This window comes from Mytilus trossulus, chromosome 11 (genome assembly GCF_036588685.1).
Source record: "Mytilus trossulus isolate FHL-02 chromosome 11, PNRI_Mtr1.1.1.hap1, whole genome shotgun sequence".
Taxonomy (NCBI): Eukaryota; Metazoa; Mollusca; class Bivalvia; order Mytilida; family Mytilidae; genus Mytilus; species Mytilus trossulus.
The window spans coordinates 60,192,102-60,217,615 of NC_086383.1; the positions used below are offsets into that span (position 1 = coordinate 60,192,102).

The following is a 25,514-nucleotide window of genomic DNA, read 5'->3' on the forward strand; positions in this document are numbered from 1 at the left end:
TATTGTCAATATACCGCAAAGGGGGGGGGGGGGGGGAGGGGGGTGGGGTGGGGGGGGTCAAAATACCATGACTTATAGATAAATTTTTAAAATATCTTTTCTAGCATGTGTAATACATACAAACTACTCATAGGAGTAATATTACCATATTAAGGAGTTACAATAGCTATAATTTTGAAATTCAAGGTCTATAGAAGGGGTTCATTATATACCACAAAAAGGGCGTGGGGGGGGGTTGGGTGGCATGGATTTTTTTCCTAATATTTTTTAATATTTTTTAATAATACACATACAAACTACTAATTGGAGTATTATAACTATGTTAAGGAGTTTTAAAAGCTATTTTTTATTTGAATTTAAGGTCTATAGTAGGGGGTTCAATATACCACAGGTGGGTCAAAATACCATGGCTAAGTAAAGTTGTTAAAATATTTTTTCCATCATGTTAAATACACACACACTACTCATTGGAGTATTATAACTATATTAAGGAGTTTGAAAAGCTAAAATTTTAGAAATTTAAGGTTCATAGTAGGGTGTTTAATATACCACAAGGGGGTCATAATACCATGGAAATTTTTCAACACATTCAATGAGTCGAATACACTTATGGTTGATTAGGATTTATATCCTTGTTCACTCATTAATGAAGCCAAACCTCAAATGTACTTTATGAAAAAAGATACTATGCCAAGGTATTGTGACCTCCTACCATGGTTTATTGACCCCCCTAATATAGACCTTTGATTCAGAAAAATATAGCTGTTAAAACTCTTTTACATAGTAATTATACCAACACGAATTTAAGTTTGTAACTATGTACATGATGTATTTAACTTGCTTAAAATGGTATTTTGAAAATTTTACTTTCCATGGTATTTTGACCCCCTACCAGGGTATAATGAACCCTTACTACTATAGACCTTTCGTTTTAAAAATTCTTGCTTCTGTAACTCCTTTGCAAAATATCATACTCCAAAAAGCAGTTTGTCAGTAGTTTTTATGTTTTTTACTTGCTTTAAAAATAATTTGAAAATCTACTTTGCCATGGAATTTTGATCCCCTACCACAGTATATTGAGTCTTCAGCTATAGACCTTTAATTTCTAATATTGTAGCTACTGCAACTCATTTACATAGTATATTTACTCAAATAAGCGGTTTGTATGTATATTACTTGGTTGAAAAGATAATTTGAAAATGTTTACTTAGCCATGGTATTTTGACCCCCATACCATGGTATATTGAACCCCCTTCTGTGGACCTTTAATTTCAAAAATTTTAGCAATTCTAACTACTTAACATAGTTATCATTCTCCAATGAGTAGTTTGGAGCTTACATGTCTGTTAGTAACTTTTATTTGTCATTTGTTAATTTATATATCATTGTAATTTTGCTTATATTTTTGTTACCAATTCTACCACTTTTAAACTAATGTGCGTATTCTTGTATTTTTGTTTTATCTACATTAACTAGAGGTATAGGTTGAGAATTAACATCTCTCTAAAAATGTTTAACACCACCGCATGTTTGTGCATGTTCAAAGTCGGCAGTCTCTGACCTTTGTTAGTTTGTTTTTAGTATACTTCATTTACATATTAAGGTGTTCAATATGACGTCTAAAAATGTTCAAAATGCCTGGAAGAATTGAATAACAATTTACAAAACGCATTAAAATATTTAACAGAACGAAATTTTAAAATTAAACAATCGAAAGCTTGCAACATCAGAGCAGTAATATTTACGATAATTACTGAATGTTATAGCTTGCAGCTTCAGAGTTATAGTTTTTAATTTTTTTTTTTTTTTACCGATTTATTCAAAATTCAATCAAGCATAGAACTCGGCGAATATGTGTTATTTCTTTGAATGGTTAGATATATACCAGATCAGTCACACAATGTATGTCCTGATTTTTTTATGCAAATAATGTTATTAACGGCACCGTTGTTTGTCTATTCTGGATTGATTTTCTATTGGAAATCTAATGTTTGCACCTCTCAACGCTTAGCCATGGATACCCTGTATGTTCCTCAAATACTTTTACAATTCAAAGATGTTTACGAATTTAGAATAGAGTCCCAGTCTGACAAAGTTATGCATCTTAAACAGATCAATAAGAGTTTTTGTGTGTGCAGTACTCCAGTCAATCCATTGAAAAATTGTCATATCTTAAACAAATTCCAACAATTGTAAAAGTTGTAACACTTTTGAATCTATGACTAGTTTTTTTGAAGTAATTTATAAGTCCTTAATAAAATATCAAATGTCATTCAAAAGCAGAAACAGAGGTGCCCAATTCAACATAACTGGGTTCAAAAAACGGGTAAATTATTGGACAAAAAACTCATACAACTGAAGTAAATTTGTAAGTACACAAAAACTTTTTGTCTTTTACTGAATTTGCTATATTTATTACTGAATAAAACACTGATGAAAACACAAAACAAATAAATAAAACCAAAGGCCTGAAGATCAACTTTCTCGTCATAAGAAAACTACCATATTGTAAAAATACACCAGCTCCATTGTGTTTTCATGTAATTGTACATTACTAGCGTTCAAACATGTTTTGATTTGAACTTTTTGGATGAAGTAAGTCCACAAACAGAGTTTCGGGTGCACCTGCATCATGATTCATTATTTATTCTATAGTATTTGTGCCAATGATAATAAACAAAATATTGCAGAATTTTATTAATTCTTCATTGGATGCAGCAGGTCTTCATTTCACACATCAGTAGCCTGTAATGTTAAAATATACAGTTGATTACTACAACTGTTATGATAAACAACCAATCTACACACATAAACAAGTTAGTTCAGACAATATTAACTTTAATTAGGAACTCTTGAATTGTATTTACATCATAACATGCAGATAGAACGAGTCGGATTCAATGTCTATGCCTTTTCAAAGGCCTACATAAATTGTCCGTGAAAAACCGAAAGTGTCGAAATCTAAAAATTTAAATAAAACAATAAAGCGGTCATAGGTATACATAAAGCAGATGTATAGAGAATTTCATATATTATTATATCGAGTGGTGATAAAATTTAGTCAAACCTGTTTTAAGAGACCACTGAAGGGAGAACAAAACAATGGTCTCTTAATACAGGCGGTCTTTTACTACAGGTTCCATTTAGATGATATATATACTACCGAGTGATCTAAAATTGGTGATCTTTTTTTTGTGTGTTTTCCTCGTACAGTAATTGTCCTGTTCAGATAATTCGCTCACAGTCAATGCAAACTTGTTCAATCTATATTCAGAGTGATAGACATTTTTTAAATTCTGCCATCATTAAAATATACTGCTTTACTTAAGAGCTACTGAACAGTAGTTAATATTGATTAAAATACTGAACATGACTGAGAAAATATTAAGAAATTTTCGAATGATGTTTATATATGAGAAATAAACGTTTAAAGCAAACTTTCATTTACTACTACTTTATTAAAAAATACAAACATCTATGAAATAGTTTAAAACCGCAATGTCGAAATAAAACAATTACGCTTCACTCTAATGAGTTCCTTATTCCCTTTGTCAATGTTTACTCATTCTGATTCAATACAAAATCGTATTATTCCTTTTTTTCTATAGTAACAAATACTTACAGAAATGACTTTCACATACATAATAGTATTCATTTGCGCAAGGATAATCTATCCATGTATAGGTGCCGTGATACATCAGTCCGCAGTTATGAGTTGTACCTTTCTTACCCCAACCGCTGTACCATGATGTAAAGGACGCTAATGTCTGGTCATAACTCCAACGGAATTCCCCTTCTTTTAGGTCAGTAAGTCCCATCCAGTAGTGATCTTTTTCTAAAATAAAATTGTATATTAGCTTTGTCTAAAATGGAATGTTATTCAAAAAGTGAAACACACTTTAAATAAATAATAAATTATGTATTCCATATCATATACAGTATAACGGTATAATCAAGTGCCAGTATATATATGAATAACTTTTAAGAATCATTTACTCTCGAATTGATTTCTTACGTTATTTTTATCGGGAAAACCAAGTGGTATTTTAGAGAAAAAAAATTCTGATTACTCAGCTGACGATATTAAGACGGTTGTGTTGTTTCAATGCTTTTACTATTCAGTGATAAATGGTTAATTCGTTTATAGAGTAACTATAAAGAAGTTACTTAACATACTTGGTCTTGTGTCAAATATCCATTTGTTTTCGGTTGAATCATCTATTTTTGCTAAGTGTCCTCCAATCTGTTTGCATTGTTGCTACAACATTAATAGAAATAATTAACAACAGTAAACACTAAATATAACCTCGTTCCTGAAGAATAATCAAATATAATTTAACAAAACATGTTAAAATTCAAGACTTGATCCTTTTGTTCAAAAGACTAGGCTGTTTCCACACACTGTATAAAATCTTACCTCTGATTTAAACCAAGAAAGTTTTTCGCTTCCAAAGTAGTAACAATGTCCATTGTGTTTATACCATTGTTTTTCTTAAATAGAAAACGTACATTTTAAATTTTATCATCATCTGCCATAAGTATTATTATAAAATGTGATGTTAATTTTTTTTCTTTTTATGATATAACACTTTATTTCATCATCAATAGAATAACTTTGATCTAATTACAAATAATAGTAAAACAAAATTACATTTAAAGACAACCCGGGTGCATATACTCGTCATAAGCTTGTTACAAGAAAAGTTTGATTAAATGCACACACGATTATTCTTACAATTACTTTTGAATAGATTTTTTCAGGTTGCAACGATGTATGAAATTTTAAGTGATGAACTTTCTTAAGATTAATTACCTAGTCAAACGATAGGTGAATTAAAATTGGCTAGACGTATTTCGTTTAACTTGACTTATTAAATCAGAATTCTACTAAGAAATGTCAAAAGTCATCACCAAACATGTTTAATTCTCGTTACTTCATATTGTTTAAATCAAATTTTGAATAGAGCCATTTTTAATTTTATCAGCACTTCATCGATATTTTTAACTTAAATTTTACAAATTTGGAATTCGAACATCTCGGAAGAGATGTTGATTATTGAAATGAGTATCTAATATATTTAACAGGTGACTGCTTTTAAAACGAAAATTTAATTGTCTTTTCGTGACCTATTTTTTTCTAATTCATGTAATTTATCTTGTCTTGAATTTTACGCGCAGTCATGCTCGGTGTGCTTTGTCGATACATAAATTTTCTTTTCTTATGAACACAATGAAGGAAGATGTGTGAGTTAAACGTCAATGAAATAAAACCTGATTTTCTATATACTTCTGTTTGAAATTGGCTGAACATATTCTGCAAAAGTATAAGAAATTTAATAAGAATAACAATTTTATTTTTATCCATTTAGTATGAATTGAAAACTTTCGATCAATTTCACAAAATGTGGATATACTTACTTTTAAAATCTGTAACTAATGATTCCATGTCGTCATCTAACTTTTTTATTTTATTTTTTATGTTTTTTCCAAGATCTGTCAATGCTTTTCTGGTTGCTTCAAACTTTGTCTTTGTATCCGTGGACAGACATGGCAGCGCAATCACATCTTTGAATATCACTCCAAGTACACACAGAGTAATAACTGGTGCTAATCTCATTTTGTAAACTAATGCTAAAAGAATATTAGGATGGCGATTAAAATGTTTATAACATATTTTCTCTAGTTCTATGGAAATTTATCCTTTTCCGAACCCATTGTATAAAAATAAAATTAATCAACGTGTGGTTAACTGTGATCTCAACAGATCATTGGATGATTTTAAGGATCATGACCTTTTTAGCTAACTGGATGATTCAAAATATGCTATAACAGGTGTTAATGAAATTGATAACTTCGTGCAATGTGAAAGGCACCCGACGGGGGTTTTCGATTAACAAAACAAGAATTTTTTTTTAATCATTAGAGAAACAGATTCTTACATAGGTACTCGTGGATCACGGCTCGGACTTTAAAATTAATAATTTAACTATCTCGATTGGATAAATCCGATAATCCACTGGTACCAATGTAAGAAACTATATGACTCACACCATTATTCAATATGATTCACAGTTCAAATGGTATTATCTGTTAAGTTAATAAACACAAAAAGTGTTAAATACTCGATGAGAGACATATACTTTTAACCTTCAATATTATAAATTGTCCATAACTATTACAGTTAAACATGCCTTTAATCTGATCATGATGGCAGTTTTTCGTTAAAATCTTGCTAAATTAATATGTATGTATAAAAACAGCAGTTATTTTGTTGGATAAAAAAAATGAAATTTTAACAGAAAACCACCCTATTTGCCAAATAACCAATATTTATTTATTAATATATATACCATATAAATGTTTATACAACCTACCAAAAATCTTAACTGTATTATCTTTGCAAATAATCTGTTTTCCATTGTGCAATGCAAACTGTAAAATATATAGACCCTGCTTTTAAAAAAGGCTGAAAAATCGATGATTTAACATCTGTTGTCTGTATATGTGTCACGCTATCAGTATCATATGGCATTCGATTCTCAGAAATATGTAAGGAAGTAAAAGTTATATTTACTAAGCAACTTTCTCCTTTCATAGTACGGATCATGTTCAAATTGATATCTATACAATTACTGATCATGTGATTTCGGGGCACTTTATAGATGACTATGCTGTATGGGATTTGCTCATTGTTAAAGACCGTACGGTGATGACCTATAGCTGTTAATTTCTGTGTCATTTGATATCTTGCACTCATACCACATTTTCCATTTTAAATGTATCTATTTTGTGTCATCATCCAGTTTTTACACCAATATATCCAAACAGTTCACCAAAAACAATTACTCAGAGCATGCCGATGAAAAGTACATAGTATAGTTTTAAAAAAGGGGTTGTTGGACTATAATTATCAAACACTAAAATAAATGTTATCATTCTAGAACCATAGGTTGCAAAGAAAGCCTGGACCATATAAAAATGAAAACGTACGATCGTTCATTTGCCGCAAACGTGGATTAAAAGTGGTGGTCAGGTCTGGAAATTTACAGAGTAGCTTGACAAATATTGCATAAAATTGAGAATGGAAAGGGGGAATGTGTCAAAGGGACAACAACCCGACCATAGATCAGGCAACAGCCGAAGGCCACCAATGGAGCATAAATGCAGCGAGAAACTCCCGCACCCGGAGGAGTCCTTCAGCTGGCCCCGAAATAATATGTTACTAGTTCAGTGAGACTGGACGTCATACTAAACTCCTAATTATACATATGAAACTGAAATTGAAATTACAAGACTTACAAAGGCCAGAGGGTCATGACTTGGGACAGGCGCAAAAATGCGGCGGTTTAAACATGTTTTTGAGATCTCAACCCTCCCTCGATACATCTGGTCTATGCCAAAAAAAAACGAACAATAATACGCATACTTAAACTCACTTTCAGAGAAGTCCGAGTCCGATGTCAGAAAAGGTAACAAACGGAGCTAAACAAAATGACAATAATACTTAAATTAACAAAGGATTTCTATCAGTTACTGACATGCAAGCTCAAGGCCTCCATCGAACTGATTGAAAGATTATGTCTTCATCATGAATATCAAGCACAATCCCTTCCGTTAGGGGTTTAGTATTATACCATCATAACATATATGAGAATCACATAACGCGTGCATATATGACGGGACACGTTAAACCTTTCGACGCATCCGGTAGTTTCCTTTTTAAGTTTATTGCATTCAATCGATAGTTAAAAAAAAATGGTTAACACATTTTTGGCTTACCTAGTGGGTTCCGAATAAACACAACTGGTCTAATGACTTAGCTTTTAGGTTTATAAAATTCAAGTTTTAGATTACTTTTGAAGTCCCTTATTATAGACTGTATTAATTATTATATACCCTGTCGAAATCCTAGATGTTGTGATGTCAAAATATTATCAGTATAACCAACTTTAATTGAAGCAATAGAGCCATGGTCATTGACAAATGCACATGAAGCTCACACCATATCTATAACAAATTTGAAAATGAACAGTTCTCAACGTTTTTCATCACCATTACGAAAAAATCCTAGTTCAATATTTTCAGAAGTAAACAGACAATTGTATCGATGCACATTCTGCTGAGTACATTTTGGTTTCAATAAGCATGAAATTTAAAATAAATCAAATCTTTAAAGAATTACGGAAACAATTTATTCGTTAAAAAGGTATCGATGTTATCAATATTGATAATATAGTCGGCTCGGCTTAAACTCCACAGGAGCGAAACTGCGTGCGCCGACAGGGTAAATGCCACACTTTTAGTTTATTTCCCTAGATATGCGTTTCGTTTACCTAAACAAAACGATTGCAAACTATACGTTTGATAAAATATATCTTGCGTCATCTAAGTCTTTCTAGAAACAAATGTTATAAATTTAATGTTCCAGCTAAAAAAACAGTTCCTTATTAGCAGGCCAGCAATTTTATATCACAGCTATTAGCAAGACATACATTTTGACTGCTAAAGATAATCGAGAATTTCAAGAGATCACACTTATAGACTGATCTTCCTATTATACTAATGTGGAGACATGCAGAAAAATAGTACATTTCACCACTTCCAATGATGTAATAAATCATTTTTTTTTTCCTTTTTTTAACCAAACAGAACTTTCGTCATTTTAAACTGTGACGAAAATATAAACATAGTCGTCAATAAAAAAAAAAATCTATGTCAAATTTAGAATGGTGAGCATATATATAGGTGGTTATAAAATAAACCTTTTATGTTTTGATGCTCGATTCCAGTCTTATCAAGTAATAAAAGGCAAAGAACATAAACAAGTCAAATAAGGACAGATTTTATCACATAAACTTACAATGAAACATAGTTTGAGTATATATTTTTGAAATTTGTATAGCATACTCGAGGTACCAGTCTTGTGTTACAATTCCAGTTTCCGGTGCATGTCAAAACATGGAAGGAAACAAAATACTGCATTTTTTCTGATTTTTTTTCTGAACTGAATTGTTTTCTTTTTGTTTAAAGGGTTTTTACTGAATTGAAACATATATATAGACTTTAAAAAAAGCTTGAATATCTTGGGGGATATCAATCCAGGAAAGTGGCAGGATATATTGTTTACTGGAAGTGGTGCGGCTTAGTAAAAACAGCAAACAGGGGTAGAAAAAAAATGTTTTGACTTCAGGTTTACGTAACGTTTTATTTTTCGTGGCATGAACCCCCCCTTTCTTTTTTTTATTAAATGACAGTTTCACATAAAAACATGCATGATATGAACATGAAATTTTTTTGCTATGTAGCATTTTTAATTTTCTATCTTTAAAGATCAGCTGTTTTGCGTGTTAGCCTATAGAGCATATTTTACATGATAGCTGTACGAATCTAAGTAATATAAAGGCAATAAAGTCCTTACACCAACAACAATATAACTGATTTTTTTAATTGATTTAGCTACAAAACATATACAAAGGTAATTCATGGAGCCACAGACAATCAATTGGAAGCAGAACTTCAAACTTCTAATGGATTCTGTTGAGGGTTATGCAAAAGACTGGGCAAAAAGTGAAAAAGGTTGAGGTTGACAATTTTTCGGAGTGGGTACAACCAGAGATCATTGATCAGATAAGAGTAAGTAAGCTTAAAGGGTCAATGAGCACCAATGATCCCTTCCGTCTTTAAAGGCCCTCATGTCATAGAGGAGTTGGCTTGCCTCCATGAAAAATATGTTGTCATTCCAGCTGACAAAGCCTCAAACAATATTGTATTTGTTTGCAAGAAACACAACATTGACTGCCTGATTAAGGAACTTGGGATATATAACACATTCCTACATATAAATAAAGGCAACAGTAGTATACCGCTGTTCAAAACTCATAAATCCATGGACAAAAAACAAAATCGGGGTAACAAACTAAAACCGAGGAAAACGCATTAAATATAAGAGGAGAACAACGACATAACACTAAAATGTAACACACATACACTGCTACTTTTGCATAGGTACTTTTTCTGTACAAAAAATCTGTGGTACTGGAAAATTACTTTTAAAAAATGGTACTTTTTTAGTACTTTAAATTTATTGTAATATTTAGGTACCTGTTTTTTACAGTACTTGATTTGTACCTAATATTTGAGGTACACATTTAGTACTACACAATTAAAGTACAAATTGAGTACTTAAAATTTGAAGTACAAATCAAGTACTGTAAAAAACAAGTACTTAAATATTACAATAAATTTAAAGTACTAAAAAAGTACTATATTTTAAAAGTAATTTTCCAGTACTACAGATTTTTTGTACAGAAAAAGTACCTATGCAAAATTAGCAGTGCAGGGCCGTAAATCTCAATGAAATCCTAAAATACAATGTCCGCTCCTAGATTAAAATACTTATCTGTGTTACAAACTGGTGCTGAAAAATGTACATTATCAGAAAATAAGGATGCAACGCGTGTTTTAAAGTTGCACCGGATCAATAAAATCCAAATCATGCACTGCTGGTGAACTGTGACCGAAATGTCAATTTACTACAATGACAAAAGAAATTACATTGTGTACATTCCATCTCTATAGAATGATGTTGTCTGTTCAACGTCTCCACCTGAAAAGAAATAAAAAAACTGAGTTTTCGTTATTATCAACCCGCGTCACGTGATGTCTCCTCAATCTGGCGCGCGCGCTGGACCTGAAATAAAATAAAAATTATCCGAACTAAACATGAAACTTCCCCGGAATAATATAGACCCCTTACAGAAACAAACAAACAGACAAACAAACGCACACACACACACACACACATAACAATCAATCATGTTTCAAAGGGGGGCAAGACCGTTTACAATTGCTTTTCAGAAGCAATTGCTTTAAATTGTAAAACGACAATTTTAACCATTCTGTTCCGTTTTTATAAAAAAAAAAATCCCTAGGACCCCCCCTTTATTTTACCCCCACTTACAAATGAATGTGTTTGATCAACCAATCAACGTGTTCAACCAACCAACCAACCAATAAATCAATCAATCAATCAGTGCATGTTTCCGTCTCATGTGTTTAATATGGAGTCCACGATCTCATTTGTTTCTTTCTCGCTTGTTTCAAGAAACACTATCAAAACTATCAAACGTGTTTAACCAACCAACCAACCAACCAACCAACCAACCAACCAACCAACGTGTTTAATCAACCAATCAACATATTTAGCCAACCAACCAACCAATCAATCAACCAATCAGTGCATGTTTCCGTCTCATGTGTTTAATATGGAGTCCACGATCTCATTTGTTTCTTTCTCGCTTGTTTCAAGAAACACTTTCCAACGTGTTTAATCAACCAATCAACATGTTTAGCCAACCAACCAACCAACCAATCAATCAATCAATCTGTGCATGTTTCCGTCTCATGTGTTTAATATGGAGTCCACGATCTCATTTGTTTCTTTCTCGCTTGTTTCAAGAAACACTAAACATGTTCTTGGATTAATTTGCACTTCTCATAAGTGCAAATTGGAACCACACTTTTTTTTGTCGTAGAGTCATCAAATTTGGCAATAATGTACCTCTGGGGATAAATAACACAATACAAAAAAAAATTTGGTGTGGCTCGCCCGGTTCGGCAACTGGAGTGATAATAGTGACAAAATCCTGTAGGATATTTTTTTCTCCCATAGGATTTTTAAAAATCCTACCGGATTTTGAGAAATCCTATAGGATAAAGTCATAATCCCATAGGATATTTTTTATATCCTACAGGATATTTAAATCCTAAGGGATTTGTAATCCCTTAGGAGAATAAAAATATCCTATGGGATATATTTTCTCCCTTAGGATTAAAAAAGTCCCTTAGGAAAAATAAAAGCATTTCCTATAGGATATTTTTTATCCTACAGGATATTAGTCTAATAAAATAATCCCATGGGATTAAAAATATCCGATAGGATTAAGTAATATCCTAAGGGATTTCATTACAGAAAAAATATCCTGTGGGATAAAAAAGAATCCTAAGGGTAATAAATAAATCCTAAGGGAGATTAAAAATCCTAAGGGAGATTAAAAATCCTAAGGGAGATTAAAAATCCTATGGGAGATCAAAGCAACTCATAAGAGAGAAAAAAAATCCTATGGGAGAAAGAAATATCCTATAGGAGAAATAAGTATCCTATAGGAGAATTAAATATCTTATTAGGGAAAAATCTATTTGTGAACAAAACCAAAGAACAGAGAATAGTTCTATATGTTTTTGTAGTAGGTAAGGATATTATTTTATTGGAGCAGACCAAATATTCCCAGATATTACTGTTTAAGAATTATTAATTTGTCTACCAATAATACAAATTACCGATAAGTGTACTTCAAACATGGAGCTTAGTTTCTTCTGTTACCTATTTCTACATCTGACTCTGGCTTCTTTTAAATCGAGTTTTCTCTTGTTTAATGCATTGTGGTTGTTTATTCCTCATTTGCTAAAGGAATAGGGGCCAGTTGAAATATCAAAAGTCATGAGTATTCATTCATCGCCTGACTCAAAGCAGAAACCTTTATCCTTTGGTAATCTCATGTGCTTTTTTTCAATTTAAGTTCAAAAGTGCATTTTAGTGTTTAGTGTAGCAACCATTTCACTGAACTATTATACATTATTGTTTAATGACCAAAAGAGGCCCGCCTCTATGTGCGGAATTTTCTTTCTGCATAGAGGACTCATCATTTTGAACTCATCAGGGTTCCTGTACTCAACCGACTTGTTAGGTACTGAGACATGACTGTGACACCATCTGAATAAAAACTGTGAATAAAATCAGAAGCAATTTTAAAACAACACATGGTGTTCGGGCTAAGAATACCACTAACTCGAGTAATTCAAGCCCTTTCCGTGTCCGATTTTCTCCCATATTGCATAACGGTGTGAATTTTCCGGTTGACGGTCTTTATCGAGGAAGACGTTCAGGCGTTAATGTAGCTTTCGTAGATCAGCGGAATATAACGACTGAATTATTCGGGTTAAGAATACCACCAGCTTTTAATTGAAAGTAATGACAAGACAGAAACATGTGTCCAACGGGTATATCCAATACACTACAATTACTTAAACAACTTTGAGAAATCGTACATAAGTGTTTTTGATTTTTATTGAGTATAGCTTTCTTTCCGTGAAGATATTTTTATTGTGGAGATGCCTGAATAGATTTGCCAGTAACCATACTTCTTCGATTGTGTTCTCAATATGCATGTAGTATTTGCAACTGAACATTTACATTAACTTTCAACAATAAATTCTTCAACAAAATTTGACAATAACTGAAATTTTATGGAACTAAAAACTAGATGTAACTAAAGACAGTATTGTTCACCTAGGTCTTTGTGCATCCCTGACAACAGACACATCAACATGTAAGGCAAGAATATCATTCGTAACTAAAACTTTAAAAAAAAAATATTATTGCTGATAATTTCAGAGATTTAAAGGACAAATCATTGTGCTTTAATTTGTTTTATTATACTTCATGTCAAAATGCCAGATTTTGATTGGCTAAAACGAGGGTGTCAATTTACTCTATTACACTTCATGGAGACGCTTAATCAAGTGTGCGCTTTATTAAATACGACTCTATCCTATGCCAAATACTCTATCAACCTTCACAGAGACGCTTGATCAAGTGCGCGCTTTATTCAATACGACACTATCCTATGGCAAATACTCTATTACCCTTCACGGAGACGTTTGATCAAATGTGCGCTTTATAAATACGGATTGTTATGTACAAGATGTCACAGTTTATTACTTTATATTTTAAAAAATCGACAGTAATAACAGAAAATTCAGTATAATAAATTAAATAACACATAGCTGAGAGGGTGATAGAGCAGATTGGAACCCCTTGAAAAAGCATTGTCAACTTTGGCTTCGCCGCGGTTGACAATGTTTTCTCGGGGTACCAATCTGCTCTATCACCCTCTCAGCTATATGTTATTTATATATTATTTCTCTTCCTATAAATATTTTCGTGTGCATGGCTTTGATGGGCGCCAACTCTTAAATTAGAATATGGTCAGCTTGTTAAAATGTTTATTCATGTATTAAAAAGTTTTATCAAGAAAATGTAATAGAAATGTCGACAATAACAAACTGAGATATTCTATGCTGAAAATAGATATAAATATAATTAGTGGTATGAGTGCTAATACTACAGTTGATTTGGCAATGGAGAAAAAATGTTCCTATCCATCAACAATTTTAAAACTTTACACACTCTGTGTTCTCTTTGATTTTTTTTTTATAAAAACCTATCTCAATTTCCAAGTTGTGGTCCCTTACGCGGAATTTTGTTGAAATTTGAAGACTATTAAAAATTTAATAGGTCAAAGAATAGCCTTCAACATTTGAGGCTTTTTATAGCCAAGGCTCCGTTAAGTTGAAACATATTTTATTTAAAAATTGAATAGGTCAAAGAACAGCCTTCAACACGGATCCTTGGAAATTAGAAAATTTGCAATTAGAGGCCGCAAAATAGTAACAGGTCTACTAATATTTACAAAACCTGAAACTTTATATTCTTAGGTTGCCTGGGAATCTCTTTTTGAAAGAATAAGGATGTAGTCGTAATTGCGTGTCGATATCTTGTCAATCGTACTGTTGTTTTATCCGACTAACTAACTTTATACGGAAATTTTTTGCATTTTTTTAAATTACCATGGTCTGTTGTTTTTAAACTGTTAATATTGGAATTAAGTAAAAAGTCAAAGTTGAAATCATGAATAAGTGATCCGTGAAAATTGTTTTCGAAAATCTAATTTGTTCATAATTCTTTAAAGTAATAAACTTATTTCAAATAAATTCTGATCTTCCCTCATCTGATCACCAGCATGCCTAAAGGTATTACTTCCAAAGGTATTGTAAGGGGTGTGAGGTGACACGTCCAGGTATTCAAGCGATTTCCTGTCGGACTTGTAAGTTCATGCATCGTTTCACTTCTGCAGGTAATGATCAGTGTACACGGTCGATAACTTATAACTTTCCATTTTGAACTATCAGATGTATAATATACAACTCTGTCTTACTTGTCATAACTAAACTCATACGCTTGTTTATAAATAACATTTCTGGTGTAAAGAATATAATTCATAAAAATATAAATAATACCGAAAAAAATAAGATTTGATGAAATTACAATCTATTTGAATATTTTTTCCAAGGTTGAATTTGGGAAAATGTAATATATACTCGATGTCAATAGTGAAGGACAGATTGGAACATACCAGAAAAGTGAAGGACAGATTGGAACATACCAGAAAAGTGAGGGACAGATTGTAACATACCAGAAATATTGATTTAAAAAAATGTACGCACTTGTCGACGATTCGTTTATACGACTGGGTAGAAAGTTACGGAACTATAGCGCAATTTAAAATATATACATGTATACATTAAACATAAGAAAAAAACATATATTTTGAATAAATTGGGGTAAAAGTTTTGTAAATAGACTAGTCCACGTATGCCAACAGTATGTAATCATCGAATGTCGATCGACTATTGTATACCAAAAGAAGAAGACGAAGAAGAAGAAGAGAACCAATTTGATTTAGATACAGCAGGAACATGTTCCCAGGATACAGGACGAGGTTTAACTTGCTTTGGTTCATTGAAATTGTGGACATAGTAAAATCACAGATTTATATTGACGTTATTAGATATAGGAAGATGTGGTGTGAGTGCCAATGATGCACGGTATTGGTGCCACTTAGCGTTACACGACGTTCCTTATAAAACAACGATTTTAACGTTGTTCCACGGAAAGTTTCAAACGTTGACCTTATATTTTACTCATGTGAAAATGCCGCTTAAAGAACAGAGAATTTCGATGTTGCTTCTTTATATGGTTTTATTTTTTTCAAGGTTGTGCAAATGCAAAATTCCATAGAATTAAAATAGTTTTTAATATATATTTGAAAAGAATTGTCTGCAACAGTAACACACAATAAAATAACAGTTTTATGTCTTGTAAAATGATTTAAATATATATTAAAGATGTGGTATGATTGCCAATGAGACCACTGAACACAAGAGACCAAATTGACACAACAATAAACAACTATAGGTCACTGTACGGCCTTCAACAATGAGCAAAGTCCATACCGCATAGTCTGTTATACAAGGCCCCGAAATGACAATGTAAAACAATTCAGTCGAGAAAACTAACTGCCTTATTCCTGTTACAATATGAACGAAAAAGTCTGTTTTGTATATATATATTTTTTTTTATCTTCGAAATGTTTTAAAACTTTCAAATGTGAGGCTCTTATTTTATCAACACTTTAATTCTGGGACTATTATACTAACGTTAATATAATAGTCCAAGAATTTTATCTTTTATTTTTCTTAAACAGTGACTTATATATTGTAGGCAAATAATTAAGAAAATTCAGGTTATCAAGGAATTTTCACATTTTGTACATAAATCAGGTCGTTAGTTTTCTCGTTTGAATTGTTTTTACATTTGTCGTTTCGGGGTTTTATAGATGACTATAAGGTTAGGGTTTTGCTCATTGTTGATTGCATATAGAAATAAGATTGTTATATATGCCACTGGACGAACATTAATTGTGAATATTTTGATGGGAAACTAGTGGGTATCAAAGTTCCAAATTAATTTCGGGATTTATTTTCTTTCTCGGTATTCAATAACAGAAAAAAAGAATAAATTGCGTGTCCACTAAATATGGGTATTCTTGTTAAACATCGTTAAAACGATGTGTGTCTAAGGTGAACGCCACAAGAACCGTGTAATACTAGTACGAGAGTATAGCATGTAAACATTCCTTCTTAATGATATGGTTGTTATGGAAATCTTTTCATACAACTCATGTCGGCGCTAACATGTCCTTTTGTAGTTATTTTTTTCTCCCAAAAATCCAACTTCACGTTTCCGCATTTTCGTGCATTACTTTTCCGAAATTAGTAGCGGCGTTTTTACGTTTCCGCAAATTGGTATTACCAGAGACATATAATATAAAATGTCTCTGGTATTACTTTTCCAGAGAAAAAAAAATGACGATTCCGGGGGAAAAAAAAATACGTTTCCGCAAATAAATATCTTACTTTTCCGGAAAAAAAATTAATTAAGGTTTACCTGTTGATTGAAATAATAAAAAATATATATTTATTAAGTTAAAGGTCATCATAACAAAGTCTACAGTAGTACATATACATTAACCGTTTACTAGTTTTGTATTTTGTTCAAGAAGGAATTCCATCTTTTCCTTTTCATATTTCTGAACGTTTTTTTTTTAGTTAGAGTTATCATCTTTATGCAAAATTGAATGATTTCGTAAACTAGTAGTATTACGTTTTCTGTGTCTCTTAGGCCGTGTTCACACCAAACGCCGTGTAGAGTAAACATGCTTACAATTAGTTTAGTGTAGTGTACACTGGTTTCACATTACATTTGTTCACATCTATACACCTTGTTTAGCTACCTGTACATAAGATTTGTTCCCACTTGTAAACTATAAGTCATTTAAATGTTCATTACGTAGAACTGAATTCAAAATTTTTGGAAAATTTTTCTAGCGGTAAGGGAACAACCATTTGATTTCAAAAGGGGGGTGGGGGATGGGAATGAAAATATCCGATCCCCAATTTGATAAAAAAAAAAAAAATTGTTATACAGATGAATAAAAAAATATTCTGAATCAAGAGTTTCCCCATACATTATAGTGTTAAATATTGAAAAAAAAGTATATCCTTAGTGCAGTATTTTTAAATTCGTCAAGCTTCATTGGATTCAATCAACAAAATGACAACATGACACATTACACAAAATCGGCGCGTGCCATATAAAATGTTAATAACTCTTTTATTTCTGAATATATTTATACCAAAATTTAAATATATGCTCTTTATTCAAATCTGTATCGTACTGAACGACCTTGGTGCTTATTTGACTAGTCCATCATGGGCTTAGTGCACTTCCTGGAGCTTAGTGCACCAAGGCGGCCTAGGTGGTGTTTAGACGCACCGCACTAACACAACACCGAATTTAGGTCAATGTGAACACGGTCTTAGATTTTTTTAAGAATACATTCTCGCATGCTTAAACATGATAAAGAAAGCACGTCAACTGTTGGACTCGTGAAAATATTTTTCAACTTTTTAAAGCTTCATCTGTGTGATCGAAATTGTCGAAAGATTCTGATGAAAATTTTAATAAAAAGTGATGCAAGTACAAGGGACCAGACGATATGATATAATTGGCACTAAGGAATGAATTATAGAAGTAAACTATTTCAAAATAAATAATTCAATATTTTATATTAATTATTAATAAGAATTACAAAATTAATATTTTATCGACACGTGCCACGTTCAATATTGATTACAATCTGTGTAATCGATTGAAATTCATGATCATTCAATCATGGACCGTTTATCACGCACGTGTGCACAAACAGTTTGACTATGAATACGTTTTTGGCGACCGTTTTTTCGTCATGTGTTTAGTATTTCAATTGGTTTAATAACTTTATAAAACAAATTATTGATATCAATAGGTCAATCGAAAAAAAAAATCCATTTATCATAAAAAGCTTCACAAGTTCCAAGAAATGGTTTGACACGAAATAAATATATGTGAGAATACTATCTGCTTTTAAGCTATTCTATAATATATATATATATATATATATTCAACTCAACGATATTAATATATTATAACGTTACTTAAAACTGCGGAAAAAACCCTGAACCATTTGTCGATAAAAAACGGACGAACGAAATTGTAAAAAATATATATTATCTTTAAAATTTATTAGTATATTTATTCTAGTTTATTAATCAAAGGTTGTGCCTTACTAGTTTATAATGTCGTGGACTGTGATGTATGCTGCCACATTCGAGACGTATTTTCTAACGGTTCATTAAAAAAGAGGGTCAGGATGGGGTCGATGAATAGAGAATAATGGGTTAAAAGTGCCGAATAAAGGAAAATAAATAATGACTACAGAAACATAGAGAAAAAATAAGGAAAAGAGAATGACGAAGTGCTTATATATAAAGAACACAGAAAAAAGACTGATCAATTATAGAATTAAGGACCCCCGTACAGGTCCTCATAAAATTGACTCATCTTATTTTCACACCTAGCAGTTTCTTGGTATATACACATAGTCAGATAGGGGTCAGCGTACATCTTCAATGTTCAATTAGGTGTGAAATTTTAATCTGGTAATTGAGATTAAATATAAAAGATGAATATAATGATTATTTCATTATAGTGTCGCACATTGGTCTTACAGTTAAAACAAAGATCGATAGCCAGCCTTCATAAAATTACGAGACACTAAATTTACAATAAAATTAATTAAAATATATACAATTATGAATTAGTTACAACACACATCTTTATCAATGAAATCCAGGATTTTTTTAGTAAATCTTTGATGAAATTAAAATAATATCCACATTTAATATAAGCAGAGACATATAATACATATGTATTATATGTCTCTGATATAAGTAACAAAATTTGCGAATAAAATCTTTATTAAAATGCTAATATTCTGATGATAGATATTATAATAAAATTATCTTTGCAAAAGAAAATAAAGGTATATAAACTTGGGATTTTATTTGAAACACATCACAGTAACCTTTATGTAAGAAACAAATATGCACAAAGAAAGACAAAAATAATACTGAAGATATATTGTTGGGCGCATTTCATTTGCGCCAATTTTTAAAAAATCAAACCTTTCATTTGCGCCACAAGGTTATATATCATTTGCGCAAAAAAAAAACACCTTCATTTGCGCCATTTTACAGGTATGACAGGTAATATAACGGAAAAGTTAAAAGATTACTTACGATTTATTTTGTTTTTGGTTTGTACATTACTCCCCCTGGATACATGTGTGAGTTCATACTCATTTCTAATACAAAACTGAGAGTCACCAAGGTTATAATTATATATGTAGTGCTCAAGTGACCAGTCCAGTGTGAGGTGTCAAGATGGACATAGTCAAATCTGAGACAAACAGAGGAAATAATTCTGTGATATTTGATGACCACATATATAGGTTATCAAATGTTTTAAAAAATGGAGACAAATCCTTCAGGTGTACCAAAAAATCTGTAAAGCCTGGATTACGACTGATACGGACAGCAAAACAATTTTTAGCATTACTTGTATGATTTTATCGAGGTTTTAGCATAACTTGTATGATTTTATGATAACTGATTTCTGAGGAAAATGTTTAAAACTTTCTTTATTATTAAAAGACTTTTTAAAAATTTAATGTTTTATACTATTATTACCTGTATCTACATGTATTTACCTGTATTTACCTGTAATATTGGCGCAAAAGAAAGATTTAGTTTTTGGCGCAAATGAAATATGGTTTGTGGCGCAAATGAAAGATTTTTTTGGCGCAAATGAAATGCCAATTGGCGCAAAAGCAAAGCACCGATATTGTTTGTAAATCATAATTTCATGAACACTTTTTTCTTCTAATAAAAAAACTATTTATTGTACGAGCTTAAAACTTTTGTATGTATTTACAGTTCATATGAGCACTGCGTCTTTTCTCTGTGTTCATTCTGTCAAAGTTAATATGTTCACGTGATGTTTGAAAAAGTTCATATCGGAAGTCTGTATATAAACGGGACAGACCATTAAAACATGTATTTTGTTTTCCACACAGTTCGAACTAAAAAAATTACAAAGTCTATCATTAAATGGTATCTGCGGTATGGAATATCGTTCCGTCTTAACGGCTAGCGAAATTATGATTTCGCAGATAAAAATATGAAGATGTTAAATAAAAATATTTAAACCTTTCTCACAGACTTTTTCCCAACGTGTACAATTGGATTACATTTTTGTGACTTTCGTCCTACTAATAAAAACATGTGCGACTTTTCCCTCAGCATACATGTAAATCATGTGATTCGTAGAAATACTGCAAAGGACCTCCTTAGTTCACTAAGAACAAAAATGTGCACTAAGGACCTGGTGGAATGATACTATCACAACGGATATGGCATCTAGAAAAAGACTTGGTAAAAAATCATAAATCAAATTTTATAATTATGTCATTTTTAGGGCGGTACGTCTAAACACCACCTAGGCCGCCTTGGTGCACTAAGCTCCAGAAAGTGCACTAAGCCCATGATTGACCAGTCAAATAAGCACCAAGGTCATTCAGTACGATACAGATTTGAATAAAGAGCATATATTCAAATTTTGGTAGAAATATATTCAGAAATAAAAGAGTTATTAACATTTTACATGGCACGCGCCGATATTGTGTAATGTGTCCAGTTGTCATATTGTTGATTGTATCCAATGAAGCTTGACGAATTTAAAAATACTGAACTAAGGACATGAACCAAAGGTTAAATATGCACCAAGTTCATTAATTAAGATAAATCATTATATTAAAAAACATATGTTAAAAGTTGGTTCGATGATATAACGTGATGTAAAAGTTTTTAACATTTTTAACGTGACACGCGCTCTACTTGTGTAATGCATGATCACCTTGTTGATTGATCCAATCAATTCTGAGGGATTATCTTTGAACTAGAGAAGTATTTTCTTTGATCCTATATAGAAATGATAAAAGGTCTGTTTTCTGTGATGCTTTGTGAGAATTTTTTTTTTGGAAAAAAGTGTTTGTTTGCGCTTGTCGAAATAAAAGATTTGCAGAATTAATAGTATTTATAACAATAGAAATTGGCTTTTACTCGAAGCGGAGTATATTGTAGTCTATTTCTTTCCTTTGTTCTTCCCCATTTAGTGTTTTAATAATTGCACGAATTGACGCAAATTTATACAGACTTATTTCAAATATAAGAGTCAAAATGTGGCGTCCTTGTTGTTCAATGCAACCCATTTTCGACAAGTATGATAGACCACTTGAAATTCTGCAAGAGGTAATTATTAAGTTTATATTTCATATAAATAGATAGTTATGATTGCCAAAAAGACAACTATCCGCCACTGTCCAGAGATGTAATGACGAAGATAAAAATAAACAAAGGTCGTGCTACAGGGAACAACTGTATATTTTCTGTAATATTAGAAGCAGTTGGATTTATCAACTACAACAATTATTAGTTAACTTGGGTTTAAATGAGATCTGGTATAACCAAGACAATTTGATTATTGATACAAATTTATTATTATTTGTAAAAACAAGGATATATGATCAAGCAAAACAGACTTTGAATGATCAACTGAACGTTTCATCTAAGTGTTATTTATATAAATATATTGTCAATAATGTATGTTTACAGAATTATCTAACTAAACATATGAATTTTAGAGTGTATTTAACTCGCCGTAGATTGTCATCTCATAATTTGTTTGTTGAAGTAGGCCGTTATCATGGATTAAATAGGTTAGATAGAAAGTGTACTCTTTGTAATTTGAATATCACTGAAGATGAATTCCATTTTGTTTTACAATGTGAAAGCTACATGTATAGAGACTTAAGGAGACAGTGTATTAAACCTTATTATTATAGACGTCCATCGTCGTTCAAATTAGTTCAACTTCTCAGCACTGAAAATGTAAAAGATTTGCGTAATTTGTGTAAATTCTTGTTTAATGCACATAATCATAGGACCAAACTGTTATTGGTCAATACTTGATATTTATTTGCTTCTCTGATGTATTATGTTATGTTGTGTTATAGAAATGTATTTGTATTTATTGCACTGATAAGCATAATGTGCTTAAAGTAATAAAGAATTGAATTAGTACGTAAAAAGCAGTAATAGAAAGTGGACAAATAAAAATCATGATTTATAGTTTTTTTTTCGGAATTTACTCATGTTTTAGTGAAGCCACTCGTAACGCATCTTTGTCGGAATTAAAATAAAAACAAAAAAGTTATAAATATATATATATTCATTTTGTCTTCATGTCTCTTACAAATTACTATTTTACCAAGCTGACCACACTCTTACTTATTAGTTGGCGCGCATCAACATTAAAACCTATGGCAAATAACTATGTCGGGAAATAAATGAAACAAAAGCAAAATTATTTGTCCTTTTAATCATTTTAACTTTTAGATAAGAACAACACGTTTTATTTTGATAATCAAGTATTAATCTTTTCGATACAATTGTCAATTTCTTAAATTAAAGAATATATGATTGTTTAATCAGTTGTTATATTATTTGGCACGTGTCAATCGGTTCATTGGTTTTCGGTATATCAAAGAAAAATGGGCACGTGCCTAGAAAATGTTGAATATCTTTTTTATTTATGATTATTTTTCTATAAAATTTGAAATTTATGCATTAAATATCAATCTTTAACAGAATATGCAAAAATAACACGTATAACAGTAGTCCTTCTAGTCCTTAGTGGCAATGTATAGTCCTTAGTGCACTAAGGAGTCCTTAGCAGTGTTTAGACGTACCGCATATATAGTTAGAAAGTTATCAAATATTTTCTCGACACGTGCTTCAATCAGTTGATTGACACCTTTAGTATAATTAGTAGAAATTCATGTTCGCTCAACCCTGCCCCGTTTATAATCCGCTTGTATATATCGATTTTAACATGTATATGGTATTTCAAATTTTTTCTCTTGTTTTTTTTTTCGTTTCTTTGTTTCTGCCGTGTTATTTTTTTTGTTAAGTATTTTTTTTTACTTCTAAGGTAATAGCGTCTTCTCAAATATTTTCAGTTTTAGGAAATGTTACATCCTTTTTTTTTAATTATAAAAATACAAATAATTGTACACACTTCACGGAAAGTTGAGGTTTAATACTTGGTTGCTTAACGTCCAGTGGCCTATACTTCATTTATTTTTCTGATGTCAGAAACCATGCCTCACCGCAAGGTTTTTAAAAGGATAGAACACAGGCAAATGCAAAATGAGTGGAATAAACCTGATACAAAACATTGCAGTGTCAACTCTATATCTAAATTTGAGTAAGAATTGAAAACAAAAACCAATATCTTTTGGTAGGAAATTAGATATTAATTTATCTTAACGCAATTGCGATGCTCCGCTTTATTCTAAAACTATGAAATTTTTCCAGCTTATATTACAAATGACCTGTTTTGTAAATGTGTGTCAGATATTGTGGATCGGTACGTCTAAATAACAACACAGGACTTCCTGTACGAATAGGGACATAAAAAGTATACCCAAGGCAAGTTAAAGATATGCATCCGGCACTTTATTTATTTCAAAAAATATTCGTGTATTGAAAAATGTGTGTAAATTAATTAGAATTATCAAAATGGATGTACAGCCCGTAACAGAGAAGTGATCGAATTGATGTTTCTTTACCGTCAAAATTAGCTACGTTATCGACAAACTTAATTGAGTAGTGACCGAACTATTTGTACTTTAACGTCAAAAAGATTGACAATGCTGACACATTTTCATGTGTCGATAATGAAGTTTAATACCGATACTATTGAAAATAAATCTAATAATATGAAACAAAATATGTCCATGCACCATTTCGATTGGGCGAAAAGTAGTCATTAATTTCTTCAAAGTCAGAAAAGAAAAAAAAGATGTATGGAAGGACTTCTTGATAGTATTATTTCCTTTACAATTTTACCCAAAACTAAAAGAAATATACTGTGTTTGATAGGAATGAAGTCCTTTTTTTCAGACTACAATGTGAATGTGTGATGGATTTGAATTCAATCAATAACTAATAAATGTTTTCTCATATGTATACACAAAAGGGAGGACTGGTATTTCAACTTCTGTTAGAATATGTCTTCGTCCGTTTCACATGCCAAACTTTTTTCTAGTACAGTTTACACTCTGGTTTAAACCGGAAATTATTGTTGAGATTTTTTATTAATATGATAAAATAACGAGCAAAACTATTTCTTGTAATGTCACACACACAGAATATTTTGTTTAGTAAAAATCAGTAAAAAAAAAATCTCCAAATATACCATAGCCATGCAGGACCTGAGAGTTTTTAGCAGTGTACAAATTAATGAAAATCGTCCGGAAAACAGCGCTTGCTGTCATTTTGATGGATCATGCAACATTTCACCTTTTACCCATAAACAACATAGGTTCTCAATTACTAAACAAAGTTCTAAAAGATAACTTCAAATCAGAGTAAACATACTAACTTCCTTATATACAGTCGAATTTGTCTATAGGTTACACAAAGCTGGTTCTTAAAACGTTTGCATCAGGGAAAAACATTTTCTTTGACTTTTAAAACATGTAGGGGAAACGGATTTCCTAACCATTCACATATAATATTCCGTATTTCTGATTTTTTATTCGATAACATCAATTATACGAATTTTTTTATGACTACGTGAACTTGTGCCATTTATTTTTGCTGTAGTGAACGGAGGAACTTATACATAACCTTATAATTCTGTTTGGAAACAAAAATAAATTCCCAATATATAAAGACTATGCGTGCAGTAAAAAGTGTACTTTTACGTCGGATACCGGGCAGTTTCTTTGTTATATATGTACTTTATCAAATACATGTACATGTTAATA

The 25,514-nt window shown here is 31.4% G+C and overlaps 1 protein-coding gene across 1 annotated transcript; it reads right to left on the reverse strand.

The window, feature by feature from the left end:
- Window positions 1-2,682: 2,682 nt before the first annotated feature.
- On the reverse strand, window positions 2,683-5,631 carry LOC134690516 (perlucin-like protein). The gene is made up of 5 exons (XM_063550483.1): window positions 5,419-5,631; window positions 4,418-4,491; window positions 4,177-4,258; window positions 3,623-3,835; window positions 2,683-2,745 (listed from the first exon to the last, which is right to left on the reverse strand). Exons 1-5 carry the CDS (start codon window positions 5,615-5,617, stop codon window positions 2,738-2,740), a joined length of 576 nt encoding a protein of 191 aa, XP_063406553.1. The 5' UTR covers window positions 5,618-5,631; the 3' UTR covers window positions 2,683-2,737.
- Between the last annotated feature and the right edge of the window lie 19,883 nt (window positions 5,632-25,514).

Excerpts from the sequence above, each read along its gene's own strand:
- LOC134690516 (XM_063550483.1), bottom strand. The coding sequence starts at position 5,617 with ATGAGATTAGCACCAGTTATTACTCTGTGTGTACTTGGAGTGATATTC. Across the intron at positions 4,259-4,417 it reads TTTCTTGGTTTAAATCAGAG|CAACAATGCAAACAGATTGG; the intron begins GTAAGATTTTAT and ends TTAATGTTGTAG. Across the intron at positions 3,836-4,176 it reads GATATTTGACACAAGACCAA|AAAAAGATCACTACTGGATG; the intron begins GTATGTTAAGTA and ends ATTTTATTTTAG.